This window comes from Leucoraja erinacea, chromosome 21 (assembly GCF_028641065.1).
Source record: "Leucoraja erinacea ecotype New England chromosome 21, Leri_hhj_1, whole genome shotgun sequence".
Classification (NCBI taxonomy): domain Eukaryota; kingdom Metazoa; phylum Chordata; class Chondrichthyes; order Rajiformes; family Rajidae; genus Leucoraja; species Leucoraja erinaceus.
Window position 1 is genome coordinate 23,445,411 of NC_073397.1, and position 25,961 is coordinate 23,471,371.

The 25,961-nt window shown below is 42.1% G+C and overlaps 2 protein-coding genes across 2 annotated transcripts in view; one reads left to right on the forward strand and one right to left on the reverse strand.

Annotated features, from left to right (window-relative positions):
- The window catches only part of LOC129707403 (protein-glutamine gamma-glutamyltransferase 2-like), a 276,786-nt gene that overhangs the window by 116,796 nt on the left and 134,029 nt on the right, over positions 1-25,961 (forward strand). The gene's annotated exons all lie outside the window — the stretch shown is intronic.
- tti1 (TELO2 interacting protein 1) lies at positions 1,365-25,923 on the reverse strand. Its single transcript, XM_055652409.1, has 8 exons — positions 25,867-25,923; positions 22,799-25,135; positions 16,334-16,498; positions 11,988-12,139; positions 9,007-9,147; positions 8,061-8,265; positions 6,188-6,275; positions 1,365-2,871 (listed from the first exon to the last, which is right to left on the reverse strand). The coding sequence occupies exons 2-8, from the start codon at positions 25,086-25,088 to the stop codon at positions 2,691-2,693; spliced, it is 3,222 nt and encodes a 1,073-aa protein (XP_055508384.1). The 5' UTR covers positions 25,089-25,135; positions 25,867-25,923; the 3' UTR covers positions 1,365-2,690.

The following is a 25,961-nucleotide window of genomic DNA, read 5'->3' on the forward strand; positions in this document are numbered from 1 at the left end:
AGTTTCAGCCTTGGCTATGCTGCGGGCAAACATTGGTCTGAGGTACTGTTGAAATTTGATTGATTTAACACAACAGATTCTTTTGCACATCTATTCATCTCTCATTATTTCCTTGACACCATTGAAATAAATCTTATCTAGCGTTACGGGTCAAGACAATCTCATTACAGTTTGGAGTTTAGTTTATCGTCAGTGTACCGAGGTACAGTGAAAAACTTTTGTTGCATGCTAACCAGTCAGCGGAAAGACAATACATGATTACAATCGAGCCATCCAGTGTACAGATACATGATAAAGGGAATAACATAAATAACATTTAGTACGAGATAAAGGGGCTGTCCCACTGCAGCGACTCAATCCGCGAGTTCTGGCAAGTTTGCCCTCGACTCATTCTCGCAGCATGGTCGACACGAGGTCCTAGGAAGTCTTTGGAACTCTCCTTCATTACTGAGAGTAGTCCCCGCGTACTTGAGGCCTCAGCTAGGTCGCGCCATATTTTTCAACATGTTGAAAAATGCCTACGAGTAAAAAAAAAAGGTCGCCATGGAAAAAATGGATACTTTTTTTACTCGTAGGTTTGGTCGAAGTAGGTCGGCATGTTATTCGTAGGGTGATAGAGGGTAGTCAAAGGTAGTCGTAAATAGTCTTCAAAATAGTCGAAGGAAGGTCAAAGGGAGGTCAAAGGAGATCGAAGAAGGCCTTCTTCATTCTCCACTATTTGGTGTCCAATTTTCCCGAAGCTAGTCGAAGCTGGTCTTCAACATAGTCGAAGGAGGTCTTCAACATGAGATTTTTTCAAACTCTCCTAAACTTGCCGCAGTGGGACAGCCCCTTAAAGCCAGTAAAGTCCGATCTAATATAATCTCAGTCTCTAATGAGGTAGATATTAGTTCAGGATTGCTCTCTAGTTGTTGATGGTTTTAAATCACCACTATAGATTTGCATTGAGTCTCTAAATTTAGTACTTAATAATATATGCTTTTGTTTTGAATAAATTAAACAGTAGATAAAGAGAAGATGCACCCTCTTGTGGAAATCTAGGGTCAAGAAATGCATGACAGTCACCAATAAATCCAGTAAAGTGCTCAAGAGAATTTCTTTGTCCAGAGAAGTTAGAAAGTAGAGCATGCTACCACTTGAATTAATTGAAGCAAGCAGCACATATATTATGAACTACATAAACCTATGAGGAATTTAGAAATACCAAGAGGGGACCAGATGAAATAAGGTGGGAGGATGCTCATGTAGATAAATATATATCCCATAAATATAAATATAGTCTAACTGTGTTGAATGTTTCTTCTTGCGTTATATATTCAATTCCCTACATAATCTCTCACACGTTAAACAAATAAAGGTCACGCTTCAAACATTAAAAATCTTTATTAAAGTCCACGCTAACTTATGGAAATGCTTTTTTTCCCCCAAAACATATACAATGCGAGTGAAGTCCTTTAACTTTGCAATAAAGTAATTTCTCTTTTCACCTCTGTGGCTAACATGTACTCATGCCCACACAATTCTGCTTTACTGCTGCCACCACCTGCTTGGTATTAGAATTAACATAATTGGATTAAAAAAATATTGGAAGATGCTGGAAGCCAGTTTTTTACAGTCAAAACTGGCATTAAAAGCAGAGCAATTATTAAAAACAAGCTGCTTTACAAAAGGTGTAGGAGTAACACATGTCTTACCACCTCGATCACTTCACCTTTTCTCAAGGCACAAGTTTGAGGTTTGAGCAATCAGGAGAAATTTCCATAAACTCTTACTCATGTTATCTGGTGCAGTTTAATAATTTGTAACTTGCCTCAAACACCAGAAGGGCCTGCTATGACATCCCTGTTTCAGGGTATCCTGAAGATAACCAACAATCTTGAAGTCAAGACATTTTAAATGTGGAGCAACCAGCATTGCTGCGTTTGCAGTAAATGGGACAAAATTGCTGCATTAACGAATGGCAGTTTGTACTTAAAACTTCAAACTAAAAAAAAATTGTTAATCAGTATAGTACTTCCCCTCAGATTCTGAAATGTATCTATCTTTATGTAAGATGCTTATGTGAAGCAAATATTGATAAGCTTCTACAGTAAATTATCTCATTATATTCTGCAGCCCCATGGTTGATAATGATAAGTATCCTAAAGTTGGTTCAGTCGTTTAATGACTCAATTCAATCTCAACTTGAAGTTCCTTTAAGATCCTGAATGCAAATGCAAAGATTTAGACAAGGTTAGTGCAGTTACAAATATGTCAACCCATGCATACCTGTATGTTAATCACACACCTTCTGTATCTCAAAAGTGCATAATTTATTTATGGAGAGAGCTAAAAGGCAGCAAGAGAAGGCGCCTGGACTACAGTATTTCAGGTGCAGCTTCTGCAATAATTTCTATCCACTGAAATTGATCAAACAAGATCACTGACAATTACAATATGCAAAATCCTTCTGTGAGCCATTGTTGCCATGCATCACCGATGATCAAATTGTCTTTTTGGTAAATCTTTCATGATGTTGTTGTCAAACAAGCCAGGAAACCTGGTGTAAAGACCATTGGGACGAAATTATGCATCCTTCCAAAAATAAATGCTTGCCCTCAAAGGAATTAATACACCAACAAAAAAGTTGGTTGTTTGCATGATACTGAGAGCAGCTTTAGTTTCACACAGACATGGTAGCACAGCCCATGTCATAAATTATGCAGAAGTTGAACAACGTTATCCATGAATTCATTCCTTTGTTTACCCATTCCAGAGAGCTGGATGGGCGGAAGGCTAGTATGTGGTGGCTTGTAAACATCTGGGCAATAAAGTTCATTCACAATGAGCCAAGTGGCATCAGGATCAACTTCAGCTAGATGATCAAAAACACTGGTGAAAGAAAAGAAGATGTTATACATACATGAAAGATATTCTCATTTGATATCAAGCGCAATCATTTTATACAAATTAGATTGATGGTTTATTTCTACCAATTTTCTTATATTTGCTCAGGTCAGTGCCAAAGACTTATTTATTTCGGTCACTCCTCTCGTACATCAAGCACTGAGAACAATTACTGTATCTCAATCTCGTGGAGATCAGCTAATTTGGCAGAGGCTGAAAGCTCCATTTCACAGTGCCCTCCATAATGTTTGGGACAAAGATCCATCATTTATTTATTTGCCTCTGTACCCCACAATTTGAGATTTGTAATAGATTTGAAAATCATTTTTATACATTTTGGTTTCACCATGTAGAAATTCCAGCTGTTTATACATTGTCCCTCCGTTTCAGGGCACCGTAATGTTTGGGACACAGCAATGTCATGTAAATGTAAGTAGTCATGTTTAGTATTTTTTGCATATCCTTTGCTTGCAATGACTGCTTGAAGTCCGTGATTCATGGACATCACCAGTTGCTGGGTGTCTTCTCTGATGATGGTTTGCCAGGCCTGCATTGCAGCCATCTTTATGTTATGCTTGTTTTGAGGGCTAGTACCCTTCAGTTTTCTCTTCAGCGTATAAAAGGCATGCTCAATTGGGTTCAGATTGGGTGATTGACGGCCACTCACGAATTGACCATTTTTTAAGCTGTGAAAAACTCCTTTGTTGCTTTTGCAATATGTTTGGTATTGTTGTTTTGCTGTAGATTGAATCGCTGGTCAATGAGCTTTGAGGTATTTGTTTGAACTTGAGCAGATAGGATGTGTCTATCCACTTCAGAATTCATTATGCTACTACCATCAGCAGTTGTATGATCAATGAAGATAAGTGAGCCAGTATCTTCAGCAGCCATATATGCCCAGGCCATAACGCCCCCACCACTGTGTTTCATAGATGAGGTGGTATGCTTTGGATCTTGGGCAGTTCCTTCTCTCCACCATACTTTGTTTTTGCCATCACTCTGATACAAGTGAATCTTCATGTCATCTGTCCACGACCTTTTTCCAGAACTGTGGTTGCTCTTTTAAGTACTTCTTGGCAAACTGTAACCTGGCCGCCCTATTTTTGCAGCTAATCAGTGGTTTGCATTTTGCAGTGTAGCCTCTGTATTTCTGTTCATGAAGTCTTCTGCAGACCGTGGTCATTGACAAATCCACACCTGAAGAGTGTTTCAGATCTGTCGGACAGGTGTTTGTTTGTTTTTTCTTTATTAAAGAGAGAATTCTTCTGTCATCAGCTGTGGAGGTCTTCCTTGGCCTGCCAGTCCCTTTGCGATTAGTAAGCTCACCGGTGCTCTCTTTCTTCTTAATGATGTTCCAAACAGTTGATTTGGGTCAGCCTAAGGTTTGGCTGATGCCTCTAACAGTTTTATTCTTGTTCCTCACTCTCATAATGGCTTCTTTGACTCTCATTGGCACAACCCATGTTGATAAACAGCAATAAAAGTTTCCAAAGGTGATGGAAAGACTAGGTGCTGAGAGCTCTCTTATACCTGCATTAAGGAGGCAACTAAGCACACCTGAGCAATTACAAACACCCGTGAAGTTATGTGTCCCAAACATTATGGTGCCCTGAAATGGGAGGACTATGTATAAACACACCTGTCACTTCTACATGGTGAAACCAAAATATATAAAAATGGCCTTTATTAAAATCTGACATGGCCTTTATAAAAATGTGCACTTTAACCACGTGATTTTTTTCTATTACACATCTCAAATTGTGGAGTACAGAGGCAAATAAATAAACGATGGGTCTTTATCCCAAATTTTATGGAGGGCACTGTATGTGTGTAGGAAAGAACTGCAGATGCTGCAGTTTCAAGTGCAGTTTCATGCCACTTCAAGCAGGGTGCAAAGCCACCAATTTCAAGTGCAGTTTCATACCATTTCAAGCAGGGTGCAAGGTCACCTAAGAGAGAGTCGTGACCTCCCCCTCCCCCATCTTGCAGAGACTGAGCCACACACCACACTTCTGGGGTTTATAGTCCCTCCCCCTGGAAGGAGCATGGCCTTCATGGCATGATTGACGAGAGAGAATCTCAACAATTTTTAAACATTAATAAGTATTTTATTTTTCATCAATGCATAAAATCCTATTGTCCTGCGCAGCGGAGGGGGACTCTGAGTAAGATGGCCAAAAATCACAGCCGTAAGTGGTAGTGTTTTTTCTAAAATCAATATGCAGTGCAAACAGGAAGTGGTCAAGATTTGAGTTTTAATTATATAGTAAGTAATTTTCATTTATATAGCACGTTTTAAGTCAACTCGCATTGACACCAAAGTGCTTTACATAAATTAAATAATAAGTTTCCATACAAACCATAGAAAAAGTTTTTTTTTTAAATGAATAAAATGGACACAACACATTATAGAGTTCAACACAAACGTCCCCCCACAGCAGAATCAAAAATTTCCACTGTGGGGAAAGGCACCAGAAAGTTAAGCCCTCTTCCTCTGTGAAACACCCGAGGTCGGGGCCCATTTGTGGCCTTGCAGCCAGTCCGATGATTTTCAGGGCCCTCTTGCCGTGAAGATGGAACTTCGGCGTCGGGTGAAACATTCCTCAACGGCTTGGAAAGTCTGGAGCGGCTGCCTCCTCCCCGGAGACTGCGGCACTCGTAGTCCTCAGGCCACGCCGGTTGGAGCTCCGACCCTGGTGAACTCGATCCCTGGCTCTGCTGCGCACCAAATCCAGCGCCGCACGCGGCCAGACGCCCGCAGCCCCAGCTCCGCGATGTTGGGATCGACGGCCACAGCGCTCCGGAGCTTACCGCACGGCGACCCGGTAATGCATCACCTGCTCCGTGTTGGTATCCCAGCGCTGCACTGCCGCCGAAGCTGTAGTCCCGCCCGGTCCCGACAGGAAACGCCGCTCCATTCTCGATGGTAGGCCGCGAGGACGGGGCGAAGAAGCAGCTTGGAGGGATGCTGCCTCTCCAACCAGGCAGGTGACTAAGAAATAAAGTTTCCCCCTTCCCCACCCCCACCCCCCACATAGAAGACCTCCACTAACATTTTTTAACAAGATTTAAAATAAATTAAAATTTTAAAAAAGTGTAGAGACGGACTGCAGGCAGGCTGCCATACACAGACGGCGCCCACTCCTGCACATCCGCCATCTTGTCCAGGCAGTTAAGATCTTTGCAATAAGATAAATGGATATAAAAAAAATAAAGGCAATAAAAAGAGTATAGGGAAGCACCTCTCTTGTTGAAGGATAAATTCTTCATAAATTATTTAAATTTGTGATTTGTGGATTACCTGCAGGCTGCTTCCTGAAGTTTCCGTGGCTGCCTGCTGCTCAGGTATGGTAAACAGGTGCTAGCTACCATATCGAGGTCACTCTCACCTGCACAAGAAAATATGTATTTTTATCCCCTGCAAAGGTCAAAGCTTTTTTATGACACTTCAATATTTGACCAGATACTGGATATTATCATTTTGAAAATTTTTATATTTGGCACAATATCAACATCAAGGTCAGTTCCGATTTAGGATGAGTTGATGACCGAAACCGATTATTGAAATTAAATAAGGTAATATGCTACATCGGTCATTCTTCTTTCCGCTGAGTGAAACATCTAATGATCACCTGAAAGCAATAAAATGTGCAGATGCTGGAAATACTTGGAAGATCAAGCACCTAAATTGGCGTGAAAGAGGTTAACAACGACATTTCAGAATGGCAACACTTCATCGATCCAAAATGTTCACTCCGGAGAGTGTAACAGACATGTTTTTCTATTCATCATTTGCAGCTTTATCTGTAATCAATCCTGTTCCCATTGTGCAGCTAACTCAATGTTTAAATTAAAAAAAGGCACTCCACAGTCCAAGTATTTGTGACGGATCAGATACCTGTTAGATACATTCACCTCTTAATCCCGGAGATAACATGTGAGTTTTATTTTATTCTTGAAGTTTTTTTTAAATTGTAACAAAGAATTAGTACCTAATTAGTGGTGCATGCACAGCTACACAATGTTGTGTTCCCACAACTTAAGTGACAAGTAAACAACTTATTTTCTAGAAGGAAATATAATGTTGGTAACATTTTGAGATTTAACGTTAATGAGGAAAAAGACCGTGAACTTCTCTGAACATTGTCACTAATTTTGAAAAGGTATAACGGTCATTGATTAATATGGATTTTAAGAGGTAATCATCACTCTTTGAAACATAGTTATGAATAAGGATACGTTCAGAACTCGGGGAAAAGTACTATACTGCGATTACACTAATTACCACATTAGGCAGGAGCTTGGAAGAGTAAATTGGGATCAGCTGTTATTTGTGCAAGTTCACATCTGTCATGTGAGAGCCATTTACAGACCAGCTATTCAGAGTCCAGCGCATTCCAGTAAGGTGGAGACACAAGGATGGAAAGATAAGCGAAGCATGGATGAGGAAGGTTGGAAATTTGATCAAAAAGACACAAAGCATATGTAATGTTTAGGAAAATGAAATAAGTACCTTTAAAGAATTTAAAGATACAGGGGAGAATTCAAGTGGGGAATTAAGAGGGCCAAAAGGAGCCATGTAATGTCATTGATGAAGATAGGAAGGAACTGCAGTTGCTGGTTTACACCGTAGACACAAAATGGTGGGGTAATTCAGCGGAACAGGGAGCATCTCTGGATAGATGGAATGGGCGACGTTTCGGATCGAGACCCTTCGAATTAGTTTAACAAGAATTCTAGGCTTTTTAAAAACAAAAGGGTAACTAGGGCAGCACCAACCAAGGATAAAGGTAATTTATGCTTGGAGTCAGAGCAAGTAGGCAAGGTACTAAATGATTACTTTGAATCGGTATTCATGAAGGACATGGAATATAGTGATATCATTGTGGTGTATATTGACACCCTGCAAAGGGTTGAGGTCCCGACCACGGGGGAAAATGGATGAGGACTGGCCAAATTGTGTGCCTTCCACCACAGTGATGGATGTTTGTGGTGTGATGTTTGTGTAAATTTTTATTGTGTATTGTGTGTTCTTTTTTTATTGTACTGCTGCTGGCAAATTCATTTCACTTGCACTTGTGTGCAAGTGACGAATAAAACTTGATTGATTGATTGATTGATTGACAAGCCATGGTTCAAGAGTTCAAAAATTGACATCAGAAGCACATACTTACAAAGTTCCAATTTCTCACATAGTTTTCCAAGGCCCTGAAGCACAGCTAATTGAAGTTTGTAGGACAGTGTGTGGCTATAAATGGGCCCAGCCTTGACACTGGCCTTGGCTTGACTTGCTAAAGATCTGGTCACGTTTGGCAAAATGTCTTTAGAAACTCGGCTCCTCAGGAAATCTCCACCAGTATCAGCCAAGGTGCACAGCACCTAGAAACAAAGGTGGAAACGACTCATCACCCAGGAAACAATCATGACAAATTTGACATCCAGAACAGACTTTAATATTCATTGCTTTTCATTCATAGGCATGCAAATGGTTGGTAAAGAAGTCAGCATAAAACACCTGCAGTATTGTGTGCAGTTTTGGTCTCCTAATTTGAGGAAGGACATTCTTGCTAATGAGGGAGTGCAGCATAGGTTCACAAGGTTAATTCCCAGGATGGCGGGACTGTCATATGGTGAAAGAATGGAACGACTGGGCTTGTATTCACTGGAATTTAGAAGGATGAGAGGGAATCTTATTGAAACATATAAGATTATTAAGGGATTGGACACGCTAGAGGCAGGAAACATGTTCCCGATGTTGGGGGTGTCCAGAACGAGGGGCCACAGTTTAAGAATAAAGGGTTGGCCATTTAGAACTGAAATGAGGAAAAACATTTTCACACAGAGTTGTGAATTTGTGGAATTCTCTGCCTCAGAAGAGAATTAACCTTGTGAACCTTTGCTGCATTCCCTCAATAGCAAGGACGTCCTTCCTCAAATTTGGAGACCAAAACCCCAAATGCTTGATCAGCCATGATCACATTGAATTAGCTGGCACAAAGGGCCGAATGGCCTACCCCTGCACCTATTGTCTATGTATCTATATATCTTACTTTGGTTTACATGAAATCATGCGAGGCACATAAATTCACCAAAGGCAATTGGTAGGAAATATCATTTTACCTTGAATGCCCTGAGGACAACGAGGGATTCATCATTGATCAATCTTTGTACCAGTGGATTCCATGCACGGTGTATCATTGGAAGCAGTTCATTCAGATTATTCTGAAGAACAATCACACACAGTTCCAAAACATCCAAGACCTGTATTGTGTAAAAAGATTGTTTCAGATCACTAAGTGATGAGGCAGTTGGTTGAAAGAATTAGTCAAAACAGAGATACGCTATATATATTCATTGCATTTATCTTGCAATCAGAAGCAAGCACTTGCTATAAAGACATTTTTACTGTGCTCAGACAGGCTGATTGAAATACACTTGTTATATCTACGTTATGGATCCATAAGATCTGCTGGTTCAAATCTTCTGAATTTAAGTATTTTAAATACAGAAGTCCCAAGCTTATTGCTTGAGCAATTCCCACATTCTATGTTCAACTCCACATATAATTCAGTGGTGCAAGAATAATTTGCTGCATTACTTCAGGGAATTTAACTGCCGAACCCGAGTTAGATTGGATGGATATAACACAAAAACATATGTCTTGGTCCACCATGTCCATGCTAACCACCATCTCTGGCAGTATTTACGAGGCACCCACCACCCTCTGTGTTAAAGAAAACTTGCTGTGTAAAAATTGGTTCTGAATAGATTGGGGGAAGAATTAGATGGTTAATATAAAATTGTTAACATTAAATATAGTCTTAATTAAACATTAATATATATATATTTTAATTATTGTGATTTTCACAGTTTTAGTGTTTCCAAGTATGAAGGACATTCAAATGGAATGAGTCCTTGTGTGATTGTTCTTCAGAATAAAACATATTGATATGTCTTTGGCATCTTTGCCATCTGGTGAAGCTTATGGATATACAGCAGAGCTCACAATTTAGGATTGTAACATCTGCTAGCAAGATGACAATAAGACAATCTGCAAAAGGTCAGTGGTACTACAATAGTGTGTGTAGGTTCACTGCTCATTAATGGCAAAAGGTTCTGGGCCACAAACCGAACTCTCTCCATTATTGATGGTGAATGGTCCAATTTATATTTCAGCAAGTTCAAGTTCAAGTGAGTTTATTGTCATGTGTCCCTGTATAGGACAATGAAATTCTTGCTTTGCTTAAGCACACAGAAAATAGTAGGCATTTACTACAAAACAGATAAATGTGTTCATATACCATGATATAAATATATACACACATGAATAAATAAACTGATAAAGTGCAAATAGCAGCAAGTGGTTATTAATAATCAGAGTTTTGTCCGAGCCAGGTTTAATAGCCTGATGGCTGTGGGGAAGTAGCTATTCCTGAACCTGGTTGTTGCAGTCTTCAGGCTCCTGTACCTTCTACCTGAAGGTAGCAGGGAGATGAGTGTGTGGCCAGGATGGTGTGGGTCTTTGATGATACTGGCAGCCTTTTTGAGGCAGCGACTGCGATAAATCCCCTCGATGGAAGGAAGGTCAGAGCCGATGATGGACTGGGCAGTCTTTACTACTTTTTGTAGTCTTTTCCTCTCCAGGGCGCTCAAATTGCCGAACCAAGCCACGATGCAACCGGTCAGCATGCTCTCTACTGTGCACCTGTAGAAGTTAGAGAGAGTCTTCCTTGACAAACCGACTCTCCGTAATCTTCTCAGGAAGTAGAGGCGCTGATGAGCTTTTTTGATAATTACGTTAGTGTTCTCGGACCAGGAAAGATCTTCAGAGATGTGCACGTCCAGGAATTTGAAGTTCTTGACCCTTTCAACCATCGACCCATTGATATAAATGGGGCTGTGGGTCCCCCTCCTACTCCTTCCAAAGTCCACAATCAGTTCCTTGGTTTTGCTGGTGTTGAGGGCCAGGTTATTGCGCTGGCACCATATGGACAGTTGCTCGATCTCCCTTCTATATTCTGACTCATCCCCATCAGTGATACGCCCCACAACAGTGGTGTCGTCAGCGAACTTGATGATGAAGTTCGCACTGTGGTAGGCTACGCAGTCATTGGTATAGAGTGAGTACAGCAGGGGGCTGAGCATGCAGCCTTGAGGTGCTCCCGTGCTGATTGTTATCGAGGCTGACACATTTCCACCAATCCGAACAGACTGTGGTCTGTGGATGAGGAAGTCGAGGATCCAGTTGCAGAGGGATGCACAGAGACCCAGTTCTGCGAGTTTGGTAACCAGTTTGGAGGGGAGAGCATATACATTTTAATCAAGTCATGATGTTTATCTTTTACGTACAAATTAAAACTAAACCATCAAGACTATTAATTTCTGGACCACAATTCCAAGAAATGTGGTCTAGATATTAGAGGAAAAGCACCACAATTTTGTATATTACACTACTACATTTTAATGGGAGATTCTAGTGGAGCTAATGCAGTGACACAGAGAATTTTGGAAAGGAGCAGTGGCCCCAATGCATGCTATAAGCCATAATTATCATTGAAGCATGCATGGCCCATAACTTTGCAGGCTCTACATGGAGAAAACGGTTTACGACGTGCTTCAATATATCTTAAGATACCATCCTCGTCTTTTGGTTTGCTGATTTTATGTCTGCCAACACCTCCTCCCAAACATTTATCCCAACCTCCCTTCCTGCCAGCAACCGATGTCCTCCAACCTGCTTGTTGGTCCACCAAAATTCAACTACTAAAAGCACCTCATAGTCACTGATCTATTTCTAGACTTGCAACTGACCAAAGCCATTCCTTAAGAAATGGAAACTATTTTAATTTTGAATAAAAGTAACTTAAAGATCAAATCATACTAACGACATGAGCGGGAAAACATACTAAATAATTTCATCTATATGGGGATTTTTCCACTCCCAAGTTATCTACATTCTCTTTTGTACAGAATCACAGATGATGCTTGTTTTTGCTCATAGAACCATCTTTTATGAGACGAAAAATAAAACCCTCAAAAGATACTCAGAAAACGTGTGAAAATTTTACATTCTATCTTCCAGGTACAGAAAAATACAAGACCTTCAGTCGCAGTTTAATGTTTTTGTCTGATAAGAGATGAATGCATCTTTCCATCACATCCTTGGCAATGCGGATATGTGCTGGTAGCTCTTTCTTCACATCAGGGGGGTCATAGCTAGCGTTGGAATCAGCTTGATTGGGAGTTTCACATTCTAAAACAGAGCAGACATACCAAAACATTTTGTTATATCAAAATGTCAGCAAACCATTTTATAACAGTGACCATCAAATAAACCAGGCCCTGGTTTGAATATCGGACCTAATAATCCAGACAGTGGTAAATTTAAGATAATTGGTGTTGTCTTTCACATTAAGTTATAAATAAAAAGCAAAAAAGATCAAAACAGAAAATGCCATTCAGCAGTTCCAAAAACGAATCATTGACCTGAAATGTTATTTCTCTTCACACATGATGCCTGACCTGCTCAGTGTTTGCAGCATTTGTTTTGATCTCAGGTTTTCTTAATTTGCAGGTTTTCTCTTCAAAAACATAAGATAACATTAATGGGCATCTCTTGGTCTTTGGCTATATGCACGTGTAGATCAACATTTAATGGGTTTATTCGCACAATATTTCAAAAGGATTTTCTAACCAAAGGACATAACCGTGCACATGAAGAGCATACATATAGGTTTCTGCTTAACTTTGTACTTTGCTAAAATTTAAAAAGTTTCGGGTCTGAAGGGCTTCAAAGAGGTTTCCTTGGAAATCAATTTCTTTTGAGGCTCCAATTGCATCTTTCTTCTTCAAATTGCTCTGCAGTCTGCAGCTTCCCAAAATAACAATTTAAAATATTACATAGTTTAGGTGTAGAGCACAGCAAACCTCTGGACAGTAATGTTGGAGAAATGTTGGCATTTAACAGCACGGACGCTGACACTGCATTAAGAAGTGAAAACACTTTTTAACAACCACTCATTCTCCTGAAATAAATTATTTTCCGTATTAAAATTGGGATCTGAAGCAAGAAACTCAGGCCAGCTAGCTTAACTTCAGTTGTAGGGAAATTGTTAAAAGCTATTACAGAACATTTAATAACCGCACATTTTGAAAAGTTCAAGGTTACCCAACCACGCCAGTGTGGTTGTGTGAAAGGGAAATCATGTTTGATCAATTGGAGATCTCTGAAGTAATACGAGTGAAGTGGATAATGGGAAACTGATGAGCATGGTAAGATTTTCTGAAAGCATTTGGTAAGTGCCGCAAAATAGCCCCGAATATATTAATTATTGGTGAATTATTTAATTCACCAATAATTATTAATGGGTTGATGGGTTTGTGGTTAGGTTTGCGGACAATTCCAAGATACGTGGAGAGGCAGCTAGTGGCGAGGAAGCTGGGAGGCTGTAAAAGGACTTGGACAGGTTGGGAGAGTGGGCAAAGAAGTGGCAAATGAATACAGTGTAGCAAAGTGTATGGCCACGCACTTTGGTAGAAGGAATAAATGCGTAGGCTATTTTCTAAATGGAGAGAGGATTCAGAAATCGGAGGTGCAAAGAGACCTGGGAATGCTAGTGCAGGATTCCCAAAAAGGTTAATTTGCAAGTTAAGTTGGCGGTAAAAAGGCAAATGCAATGCTAGCAATCATTTCAAGGGGACTATAATTTAAAAGCAAGGCACTGGTAAGGCCATATTTGGAATATTTTGAGCAGCTTTGGGCTCCATATCTGATGAAGGACATGCTGACTTTGGTTTACGAGAATGATTGGGTTAACATACGAGAGGCACTTGAAGGCTCTGGGCCTTCTCACTGAAGTTTAGAAGGTTGAGGGGGGGGATCTCATTGAAACCTACTGCATAATGAAAGGTCTAGATTGTGTGAACACGGAAAGGATGTTCCCAGTAATGAATTTAGAATTTGAGAGCACAGTCTCAGAATATATATGATGTTCAAAATTTCTTAAGCCTGAGGGTGGTGAATCTGTGGACCTCTTTGCCATAGACAGGTGGGGAGGCCAAGACATTGAGTACTTTTAAGCTTGAGGTTCATGGATTTTTGATTAGAAAGAGCGTCAAAGGTTACAGAGAGAAGACAGGAGAATAGGGTTGAAGGGGAAAATAGATCAGCCATGATTGAATGGCAGGGTAGATGCGATGGGTTGAATGGGTATATTTTGCTCCTATGTCTTGAAGATGTAATGAATGGTATGTCAGTGCTTCAGGCAACATCTCTGGAGAGAAGGAATAGGCCATGTTTCGTGTCTGAAGAAGGGACTCGACCCAAAATGTCACCTATTCCTTTTCTCCAGATATGGTACCTGGCCCGCTGAGTTACTCAAGTTTTTTGTGTCTAACTTCAAGTTCATGCAGACAGGATCTGGCCAGGAAATGAGAAATCTGTGGGTAACAAACCAGCGGATGGTGGCAACAACGAGTTGAGTTGAGACAATGGCAGACGAGTAACATGTTATGGAGGTGGAATGTGGTGGTCTTGGTGACAGACAATGTAGAAGTTAGAACTTCGTTTCCCAGTGATTTTGGTCTTAATGCCCATGGAAAAAGGTTGTTGGAGGCCATTAAACAAATTTCATAGCAGATTTCAATAGCAGTAATTTTAAAGATTCAGTTGCATGAAATCTCAACAAATAAAATGGCTTTCTATTTTATTAGTTGCTGCGTGTAGAGACGTGTTCAGCATCACTGTTTGAGAGCTATTTGGTACTGGTTTATTATTATCACGTGTACCAAGATACAGTGAAATGTTTTGTGTTATCCATGCAAATAATACCATTTATGAGAACAACGGGCAGTACAAAAGAAAAAACAGTATAGAAATATCATATTACAGGTACTGAGAAGGTGCAGAGAGCAAAAAGTGCAAGGGCCCTGATAAGATAGATTGGATTGGAAGATCGAGAGTTTATCCTTAGCATATGAAAGGCCTGTTCAAGTCTAATAGTAGGACAGAAACTGTTCTTGCATCTGGTGATACATGCCCTCAAGCTTTTATATCTTCTGATGGGAAGAGGAGAGAATGACCAGGGAGAAGAGAGACTGACCGGGGGTGTGAGTGGTTGTTGATTTTGTTGACTGTTTTCCCAAGGCAGCTAAATGTAGATGGAGTTGATGGTGGGGTGAAGGACAAAGAAGCTCGGTTGCGTGACAGACAGGGTTACATTCACAATTTTCTGCAACTTCTTGTGGCTAATGTAGATGTCATACCAAGCTGTGACACATCTAGATATGATGCCTTTTATGGTTTCGGTGTTATTGGAGACACGCCAAATTTCTTTCTGAGAAAGTTGAGATTTTGGTGTGCTTTGTTGATCGTAGCGTCAATATTGTTGTACCAGGACAAACTGTCATGATATTTATGTTTATTTATGTGTGTACTTCATCCTTTTTCATGAAGTCGATCACCAGTTCTTTTGGTTTGCTAACACCGAGGGAGAAATCATCTTGACATAATGCTACTGAGCTCTCAATCTCCTTTCTGTACTTTGTTTCTTCATTGCTTGAGATACAGCTCACTACTGTGGCGTCACCTGTAAACTTTAAATGCATTGAAAGCAAAATTTGGATGCATCGTCAGGAATGTATAGGGAACTCAGCCTTGCAGGGCACCAGTTTAACAATTATCATGGAAGATATTTAAAAAGTCAAGGAAATATTAAATCATACAGAATTTAATATTTGGTATAACAAAGCCTGTGCATTAACAAGCATTATATCATTCTGTTAGCACGATGTTCACTAAGTTTTGTATTTCCTCTCAGTAATCCAGAGTTAATGGAAAAATACTCTTCTGAAATTAGACTGAATGTGAAGGATGGTTGATATGTGAAAAAGACAAAAAGTAAGCTGATTAAGACACTGTGTGGGTCTGATATCGGGAATCTTCTCTACATCACATTGAACAAATCGTATGACATTCAAGAATGAATGCATAAAAAGAGCTTAAACAAATATGAAAGGTGGAAATAAAATGAGAAAGGAAAAGGCAGATTATTAGGAGGCACAATGAAGCAAAATATGATTGTAGAAATGCCATTGAACAGTTGAGAAGGGATTAAATAATTCACTAAAGTTGGGGCTATTCAGTCATTGCATCCTACAGCTAATAGGTTAAATCATGGGAAAAGCTTGCACGTTTGAAAAAAGCTGACTGTTCATACAATCTGATTGAATTTTAAAGTAATTCCCAAAAACATAATACAGTCAAGCTAAAGCTCGCACAATACAATTTTTAGAGTATTAGCCTGCTACATAAACATGAATGGAGCACAGTCTTCTAAATGACAGGTGACTACTTTCACAGTGTGCCTTGAGGATTATGTTTTCTATTTTAGCCAGGATAAAATGACACACTTTCATTTTATGGGAAAGGTTTTGTCCAGAAAATTACCTGCTTGGTCCAGATCGATCCCTTCAATATCCCCCTCTGCTAGACGTTTTAGGTTCTGATATTGCTGGAAAAAGCACTGGATTTCTTCTGCTGTGGTATCAGATCTGCTGGCTTTATGAGATTTCCCCATTTTCTGAACAGGATCCATAGGTGGAAACCAGCAAGCTGTATTGTGGTGAACGGTTAATAGGTTATTTTATTTAGTATTTCAGTAATATCTGACAAACTGAATTTGTGATTTCTCAATTTACAAAAGTCTTTAAGTGCCAAATAGTTAAACAGTGAAAAATATTTATCTTTGGATTCACATCTCTATTAAATTCAGCAGAGACTATCTGTAATGGCACAAGAGTTTAATAACTAGTGCAGGCAATATTATTAAAATTAGGGTATTCTATTTTCTATAAACACTCTTGATCAACAACATTAAAAATACTAGAAATGCAAAGACAATATGTTTAGACATCGCCAACATCAAAAATTATGAAGGGACTAAATCACATGTGCTCCATCTGAGGAACAGGAGCATTAACAGATGTTAGGTCAAATCTGTCAGATTAATGCGTAGGAAGGAACTGCAGATGCAGGTTTCAAACTGAAGATAGACACAAAAAACTGGAATAACTCAGCAGGTCAGAATGCCTCTCTGGAGAAAAGGAATTGCTGACATTTTGGGTTGAAACCCTTCTTCAGATTAATGTAACAGGTAAATAAAGGAATAACATAGTCTGATGGAATCAGCATTACACGTGTACAATTGTGGGAAAAGAGACTATTGGGCAGCAATGTGGCATGTGATGAGGAAACTTAATTAAACAGCTATAAACAAGATGCACTATCAAATCTGGTAGGTTGTGACATTCATTGAGGAATCTCAAATAAAGTGTGAACACAAATAATATTGTATTGCCTGGCCATTATGTTATAGCTGATGAGGAAAGAGGCTTTTGAGAAGCAAAAAGATGTCATCCAAAGATTAAATGACAATTGGTTTAGCCAATTGCAACAAAGGTGCCAGGATATAATTACTTTATCTATGTCAGAGGTTGAATAATCATTCTGAAGGATAATCTTTCTGCTTGTTTTGTTAATGCAGCCTCTAGACCACAAAACCACACTTTAATAAAGGTGAAGCAAAAGCTTTACTTTTACAAATGGGGAAGAAAGCTTGGTAGGATAATGAAAAGTCTATTCACACGCTAGGGGATAGGGATAGTGATGATAACATGGATGAATGTATCGAGCTGCAAGTGATGAGAGCTTAAGGAGGTATAGGAAGTCACATTAAGAAACCTCCAGAAATACATCCAAAAAGGGCCGGCAATCCTAACTACATCCTCGTCCTTTGAAGCTTGTAACAAGCATGTACCTTTCAGAGACGGATCAAGAAAAAAGTATCAGTCACGATACAAGAATATCTCTTCTTCAAATAGTGCCTGTATATGTAAGCACAGACACTTTTAGTTTAATTGGGGGGAGGGCGGCTGGAAATATATTCACACAAATCAAAGGAAAGAATGCTCAGCTGTTGAAAAATTAAGTTAACCCAGAAAACCAGAGTTCCGCAGGGGTCGTGCTGGGGCCGTTACTCTTCACGGTATATATTAATGATTTGGATGAGGGAATTGAAGGCTTTGTGGCCAGGGTTGCGGATGAAATGAAAATAGGTGGAAGGGCAGGTAGTGCAGAGAAAGCAGGGACTCTGCAGAAGGACTTGGATAGGCATTTTCCCCACCACTGATGGCAGGCTAACTGGTCTATAATTCAGTTTTCTCTCTCCCACCTTTCTTAAAAAGTGGAATAACATTAGCTACCCTCCAATCCACAGGAACTGATCCTGAATCTATAGAACATTGGAAAATGATCACCAATGCGTCCACAACGTCTTGAGCCACTTCCTTAAGTACCCTGGGATGCAGATCATCAGGCCCTGGGGATTTATCAGCTTTCAGTCCCATCAATCTACCCAACACCATTTCCTGCCTAATGTGAATTTCCTGCATCACCCTAGGTCCTCTGGTCACCAGTACATCTGGAAAATTGTTTGTGTCCTCCTTAGTGAAGACAGATCCAAAGTACCTGTTCAACTCGTCTGCAATTTCCTTGTTCCCCATAATAAATGCACCTCTTTCTGTCTTCAATGGTCCAACTTTGGTCTTAACTACTTGTTTCCTCTTCACATACCTAAATAAGCTTTTACTATCCTTTATATTCTTGACTAGCTTACATTTGTATCGTTTCTCCCCATATTGCCTTTTTAGTTATCTTCTGTTGCTCTTTAAGTTTCCCAATCTTCTGGCTTCCTACTCATCCTTACTTTTTTATACTTCTCTTTTATTTTTATACTCCCCTTGAATTCCCTTATCAACCAGATCCCCCTCAACACCCAGGAGCACACTTCATTCTCCCATCTTTGCAATATCCACACATTTCCTTTAGTTGAAGGTGTTGCTTGTACAGTGGTATGCACGTTTAAGAGCTTATCATAAAGATCACTTGCTGTGCTATCTGCTGAGGACAGCAAAAACTAATACAGTAGGTAATTCTGCACTCCAATCAATGCCAGTTACATCTTGACATTATGTCGAAACTTGACAACGTTCCATATCCTCAAAGCTATAGTTCTTGCTCTTGCTCATTTTTATTATAAACAGGTGGGGTGATCTGCCACTGAGGAATTTTTTGCCCCTTCTCCAACATTTTTGCACTTGTTCAGTGACATGCTAGTCTGCTCAAGTCTCCGGAATGGATCTTAGTTTAGTTTATTATTGTCACAAGTTCCGACGTACAGTGAAAAGTTTTTTGTTGTGTGCTATCCAAGCAAAGAAAAGACTATATACGAGCCATCCACAGTGCACAGATAAAGGATACAACATTTAGTGCAAGATAAAGTCTGATAAAATCCAATTAAAGATAGTTCAAAGGTGTCCAATAAGATAGTTGGGAGATCAGGAATGCACTCTAGCTGACAAGAGGACTATTCAATCGTCTGATAACAATTGGGAAGAAACTGTCCCTGAAATTGGAGGCAAGTGTTTTCTAACTTCTTTGTTTTTCCAAAAGGTTTCTTTCAGTAGTACTCCATGCAGGAAGATTAAGGCATCGTATATGATAAAACAGACCACTCAAGCAGGGACATGCACATTGCCTTTTCACCAGCTGCACCACCAATTCTACAAGGTCACAGTTAATCATGGACTGCAATGTCAGTGCATGATACGCAATATCAGATGGCTAGCAACAGCGATCTGAGGGCCATTAAATGTCAGGAATGACCAGCATAATATTTAAGACAAAGCTGAAATTGGTACAAAGAAGAAATTATATGAACATCAAGCATCATATTGGAAGGACCCAAGAGTAAATATATCAATGTGGAGGATCTGTGGCAATGGGCAAGGTATAGGTTTTAATTGTTACTGAAGTAGGCCTCAACTTTATACTTTATGGCTTTGATGCGAGTGACTCATCTTGGAAGTACAGATGTGAAAATTAATTTAGCACAAGTTACATCAAAGCACATGTTTAAGTTACTTAATATCACTTTATGTGTAGAAACATGTTATTTCAAACAAAGAAAAAGGACCTGCAACAATTTTCACAATGAATTTGCACAAAGCACCCAACTGCAATTATCAAATGATTTTCCATTAAACTCCTTCACACTGTGCAGTTAAACATTTGCATCACAAAAAATGTCATTGCATTTATTTTAAACCATTAAATTTAAAAGAACCAAAGTGGTAACCATCCACTTTATCTATTTCTACTATTAGTTCAATGTAGAGTACTATCTCTCTCTAGTGGCGAATCCACATATTGTCATTTGCATGCAATATTATAGATTACTAGACCAAGTGGGACCCGTTGGGTCCCTGTCACACAGGAGGCCTGGTCCCCCAACGCAACCCGTTCCCCAACTCAATATTCCACCACTTACCCACAGCCGACAACTGCGCAGGGGCTGCTCATTTCTCCTTATGCACCCTCCCTCGTTTTTAAACTTTAAAAAAAGGAGGGGGGGAGGGAGAAGAGGAGAGGGGGGAGAGGGACGGGGGGGGGGGGGGGGGGGGAGGGGGGGGGGGGGGAAGAGGGAAGGAGGGGGGGGGGGAGGAAGAAGGGGGGGAGAGGAAGAAGGGGGGGAGAGGAAGAAGGGGGGGGGGAAGAGGGGGGGGAGGAAGAAGGGGGGGAGAGGAAGAAGGGGGGGAGAGGAAGAAGGGGGGGGAGAGGAAGAAGGGGGGGGGAGAGAAGAAGGGGGGGGGGAAGAGGAAGAAGGGGGGGGAAGAGGAAGAAGGGGGGGGGAAGAGGAAGAAGGGGGGGAAGAGGGGGGGAAGAAGGGGGGGAGAGGAAGAAGGGGGGGGAAGAGGAAGAAGGGGGGGAAGAGAGGAAGAAGGGGGGGGAGGAAGAAGGGGGGGAGAGGAAGAAGGGGGGGAGAGGAAGAAGGGGGGGGGGAGAGGAAGAAGGGGGGGGAGAGGAAGAAGGGGGGGAGAGGAAGAAGGGGGGGAGAGGAAGAAGGTGGGGAGAGGAAGAAGGGGGGGGGAGAGGAAGAAGGGGGGGAGAGGAAGAAAGGGGGGAGAGGAAGAAGGGGGGAGAGGAAGAAGGGGGGGAGAGGAAGAAGGGGGGGAGAGGAAGAAGGGGGGAGAGGAAGAAGGGGGGGAGAGGAGAGGAAGAGGGGGGGAGAGAAGGAAGAAGGGGGGGAGGAAGAAGGGGGGGAGAGGAAGAGGGGAGAAGAAGGGGGGGGAGAGGAAGAAGGGGGGGAGAGGAAGAAGGGGGGGAGAGGAAGAAGGGGGGGAGAGGAAGAAGGGGGGGAGAGGGAAGAGGGGGGGAGAGGAAGAAGGGGGGGGAGAGGAAGAAGGGGGGGGAGAGGAAGAAGGGGGGAAGAGGAAGAAGGGGGGGAGAGGAAGAAGGGGGAGAGGAAGAAGGGGGAGAGGAAGAAGGGGGGGAGAGGGAAGAGGGGGGAAGAGGAAGAGGGGGGGGGGAGAGGAGGGGGGGGGGGGTGGAGGGAGGGGGGGGGGGGGGGGGAGGGAGGAGAGGGGGGAGGGGGGGAGGAAGGGGGGGAGAAGAGGAAGAGGGGGGGAAGAGGAGGGGGGCGGAGAGGAGGGGGGGTGGGGGAGAGGAGGGGGGGAGATGGGCGAGAGGAGGGGGGGGGGGGGAGAGGAGGGGGGTGGGGGAGAGGAGGGGGGTGGGGGAGGAGGAGGAGAGGGGGAGAGGGGCGGGGGCTGCGGGCCCACGGTGAGTGGGCTGCTGGGCTCACGGCGAGCAGCGACCAAGTAACTAAGTTGGGGGGGGGGGGGGTGACGTAACCCGTAGTTTGTGGAAAACAGTGCGCACAGGCCGCGCGAGCGAGCAGACCCACTGTGACGTCAGCAACTCATTTATTTTCTAAGTTATTTGTAATTTTTGAATATTTTCATAAATAACTCGAGAAATAATGCAGACATTTTCAGATAAGGCAAATTTTGACCACGGCATAAATCTCTATCGGAATATGTAAAAATTAGCGAGTCGTGTTTTCGAGGAGATGTGAAAGAGCAAGAGAGAGGGGGGGGGTGAGAGAGAAGTGGGGGGTGAGAGAGGAAGGGGGTGAGAGAGGAAGGGGGTGAGAGAGGAAGGGGGTGAGAGAGGAAGGGGGTGAGAGAGGAGGGGGGTTGAGAGGAGGGGGGTTGAGGAGGGGGGGGGGTTGAGAGAGGAGGGGGGGTTGAGAGATGTGTTTGGTTGGGATAATGGTATGAAAAGAGCTACTGTTGATCCCATGGACGGAAATCCTGGGGGGTACATGGGGGACATGTCCCCCCTATGCTTTGAGAGGTGGGGGACAATACCCCCATGTTTTGTCATCCTGCAGCTGCTCCTCCTCCAACTTCATCTATGGCATCCTGCTGCTCTAGGTGTCAGCTGCTCTACATCGGTGAGACCAAGCGTAGGCTTGACGATCGCTTCGCCCGACCGCTCGGTTTGCAATAATCAACCTGATCTCCCGGTGGCCCAGCACTTTAACTCCCCCCTCCCATTCCGAATCCGCCCTTTCTGTCCTGGGCCTCCTCCATGGCCAGAGTGAGGCCTACCCTAAAATGGAGGAGCAGCACCTCATATTTCGTTTGGGCAGTTTACATCCCAGCGGTATGAACATTGACTTCTCCAATTTCAGGTAGTCCCTGCTTTCTCCTCTCCTTCCCAGCTCTCCCTCAGCCCCAATGTCTCCTTTCTTCTTTCCGCTCCCCCCCCCCCCCCCCCACTCTCTCAGTCTGAAGAAGGGTCGCGGCCCGAAACTTTGCCTATTTTCTTCGCTCCATAGACGCTGCCTCACCCGCTGAGTTTCTCCAGCATTTTTGTCTACCTTCAAGTAAATGTATAATCTTTTTGCTTAGAGCAGTATTTAATATACACCATCTTAGTTATTTGGCAAGGCATGCACACATTTACCACATTCTAGTATGTATATTTTACTCAATGCACACCACATACCTAAGGCCATTAATAGGGAGTGGAGGACAGTGAAAATTAGCTGAGCTTTTTCATTGTGATAAAGATCAAGTGACAAGAGCACATCCTGAACCACATCATCAACCAAAGGTAGAAAGCTGGCATCAGAATAGCTAAACATGACGCTGATAACACCGGGTGTATGAGGGTGCTGAACTAGTCTTCTCAAATTCAGTGAAATGGTGTTCACTAAATAGTCCAAATTCTGATTTATCAGTTCACGAATTGACTCATAGTCACAGGCTTGGCATATGTCTACCAATGTACCTCTGGCCATTTGACTAATAAGTAAAGTTTCAGCTCCAACCTTTTCTAACACTGGGTAAAGAGTAGTCATTAAAAGCAGACATAATCCCTTATTTAACACTCGAGCAAAATAACCAATCCCTTCAAGTTGGATGCAGATTTGCCAGATATTACTGTTCATAGTATGAACTGTTAAAGTTGAGAATTGGGAATAACTGTGGAATCCTTCAGTAAAATCTTGATATCTTGGTTGGTTTTTATCAAGGCCAGCTTCATATTCGGACTCCAGACTTGTTACCAAATGCCAGTTGTTCATACTTGTATATTCCTCAACAATAGATGTGATGACTGCCTTAAAATCATCTGTACTAACTGGAGTTTCTCGTTCATGCAGAATACACACATCTAATCCAGCACTTCCCAGCAATAGTTCATTAATCACCAATGCAGCTTGTTTTCTGTACATTGTAGACTCTTGGTATAATTCCATAAAGTGATCCACCAGCAGATAGAGATTACCATAATAACCCAAAACCCTGCAAATCTGCTGAAGCAATGTAAATACACGTTCTTCGTTAAAATATTTGAAGTATTTTTTCTGTGTAGCCGGCTTGTCCAATGTTGAGCAGGGTGTTGGCTGCTGGAGACGTGCAGCTTCAGAAGTCAATTGTCTTTCTTCCACAATCCGCACATCTGTCACATCCAATTCTAGGATTTGTACCAGTGCTTTTGAAAGACGCCCAAGATGAACCGTTGAGTTAAGAACAACATTGACTTTACTGCCTAATAATTTTATGTAGCCAAGTAACAAGTTTAATGATGTCAATTTACTCTGGTCATCTTGAGTTCTCATGAGTCTTGGAAGGGCTGTTGCAAGTGCATGCAAATTATCCGATAGCACATCTGCAAAATCTTTGTTTTCCCACACCACGCACTGCTCAGATACATGTCTCAAAACCTGAGTACATCTTGTTTGCACCTCTGGTCTCTCATCACCTACGAGTCTCACAAGAACCTCCAACAGATGGCTGATGGATTCCTTGAGTGATTTGTTACAGTGTGACAACAAATGATGAACCAATTCAACCAATTCTAACCGTACTTTCCAGTGTTGGTTGCCAGCAGCACAACTGCATAATTTCTGCAAAAGCACCTCTAGTTTGCTTGCAGTGCTATTTACCCATTCTGGTTTTCTGCAGATTACAAGTTCAGCATGTTTACTCGCTTTTGCAAAATTCATTTTCTTGTCATGAAGGATATTGTTGGACAGTTGTTCATTGGCCATGACTAAACACACCACCTTATACCAAACTCTGATGGCATAGGTTGTTACTAAATGACCCTGTTTAACATCTCCAGAGATAATGCGCGTCATTCCTAAAGTGATCCCAGGCAAAAACGAGGCAAGTTGATTTCCAACCTGAATCAGTTCACTGTTGTCAAAAGAACAGTGCATTTCAGAACAATCACATTGCAAAATCAGGGTCAACAAACATTTCAGAGCAAGAATCTGGAGCTGTCTTGATTTTTCATGCTCAGCGATGGTTAAGAGCACTGAGATAACAAATCCTTGGACAGGTAGCATGTCTGGCTCATACAAACTTAGCACAATGTCACCATAAGCTGAATGCAGTAGGGCATCAAGTCCTTTGACAGCAGCCATTTTAAGCTCTTCCGAGATTATGGCCAGCTTTCCATGGTTGCCTGGGGAGGACAGGCAAAGGGTCAGGTCAGAGAACAGCTCACAGAGGAGCTGCTGTCTCCGCACACATGTTCTAGAAATAATAAAATGAATACACTCCATGACAATTTGAAGAAATCTGTCTTGCTTTGGACCAGGTGTCTTCAGTGCAAATGTAAGTGGAAACAATACATACTCCTGCAGATCCTGTAATGCCGCATCTCCAACATTCTGCAGCTGTGACTGAAGGCACTGTACATTAGTAATGGTCTGTTCCTTCGTTATCTTAACACATATTGGACGCAAGGCACTAAAAGCCTCCTTTGGCGTGTCAAATATGGCCATAATGTAACCCTTCTTGCCTCCAAAGCTTCATCAGCTGTTCTACCACCCTGTAAAATAAAATGTAATGTTCAATGTGTTGAGCATTTCATACTACAGAATTAGAAATTAATAACAAGGACAAATTTATTATTAAGCAGTTGTATTAGCTAGGTGACATTATTTAGAGTAGCATAACAAGGGTAAAACCAAACAAATACAAAACCACTGTTATACCAAATTGGAATTAAATCTTGAATTCAGATAAACAGAGTTTGGTGCCAAATGCTTCAGTTTCAATGTGTTCATGATTTGTATTTCTCGTTTCTATCTCTAACTGTATCCAACCCCTTCATCCCCAAGGTTCTCCTCCCTCCCACTCACGCACTCCACTTCCCTTCCCCACACTGTCCCTCCAATCCCACTTCCCTACCACTCTCCCCCCTTTACACTCCAACCTCCCCCTCCAACATACATCACCTCACCCACCCTCTCTTCCCTCCCTCCCTCACCCTGCTCCCCTCCCTCACCCTGCCCCAGCACACACCTCATCCTCTCTATTCCTCCCTCCCAGACCCATCCTCTCCCCGACCTAGCCTCTCCCTTTCTCCCCCTCTCCCTTTCTCCCCCACACCCATCCTCTCTCACTCACTGACACTCTCTCTCTCACTCACACTCTCTCACTCCCACACTCACTCTCTCACACACACTCACTCAATCAATCACACACTCTCCCTCTCTCACACACACTCTCTCTGTCACACTCAATCACACACACTCACACTCTCTCACTCACACTCACCTCGGTCCATCCCCGGCCACCCCATCGTTCACTCTCCGACTCCACTGCGCACGCGCCGACCGCGGCCCTAGCTCCCTGCGCGTGCGTACTAGCCT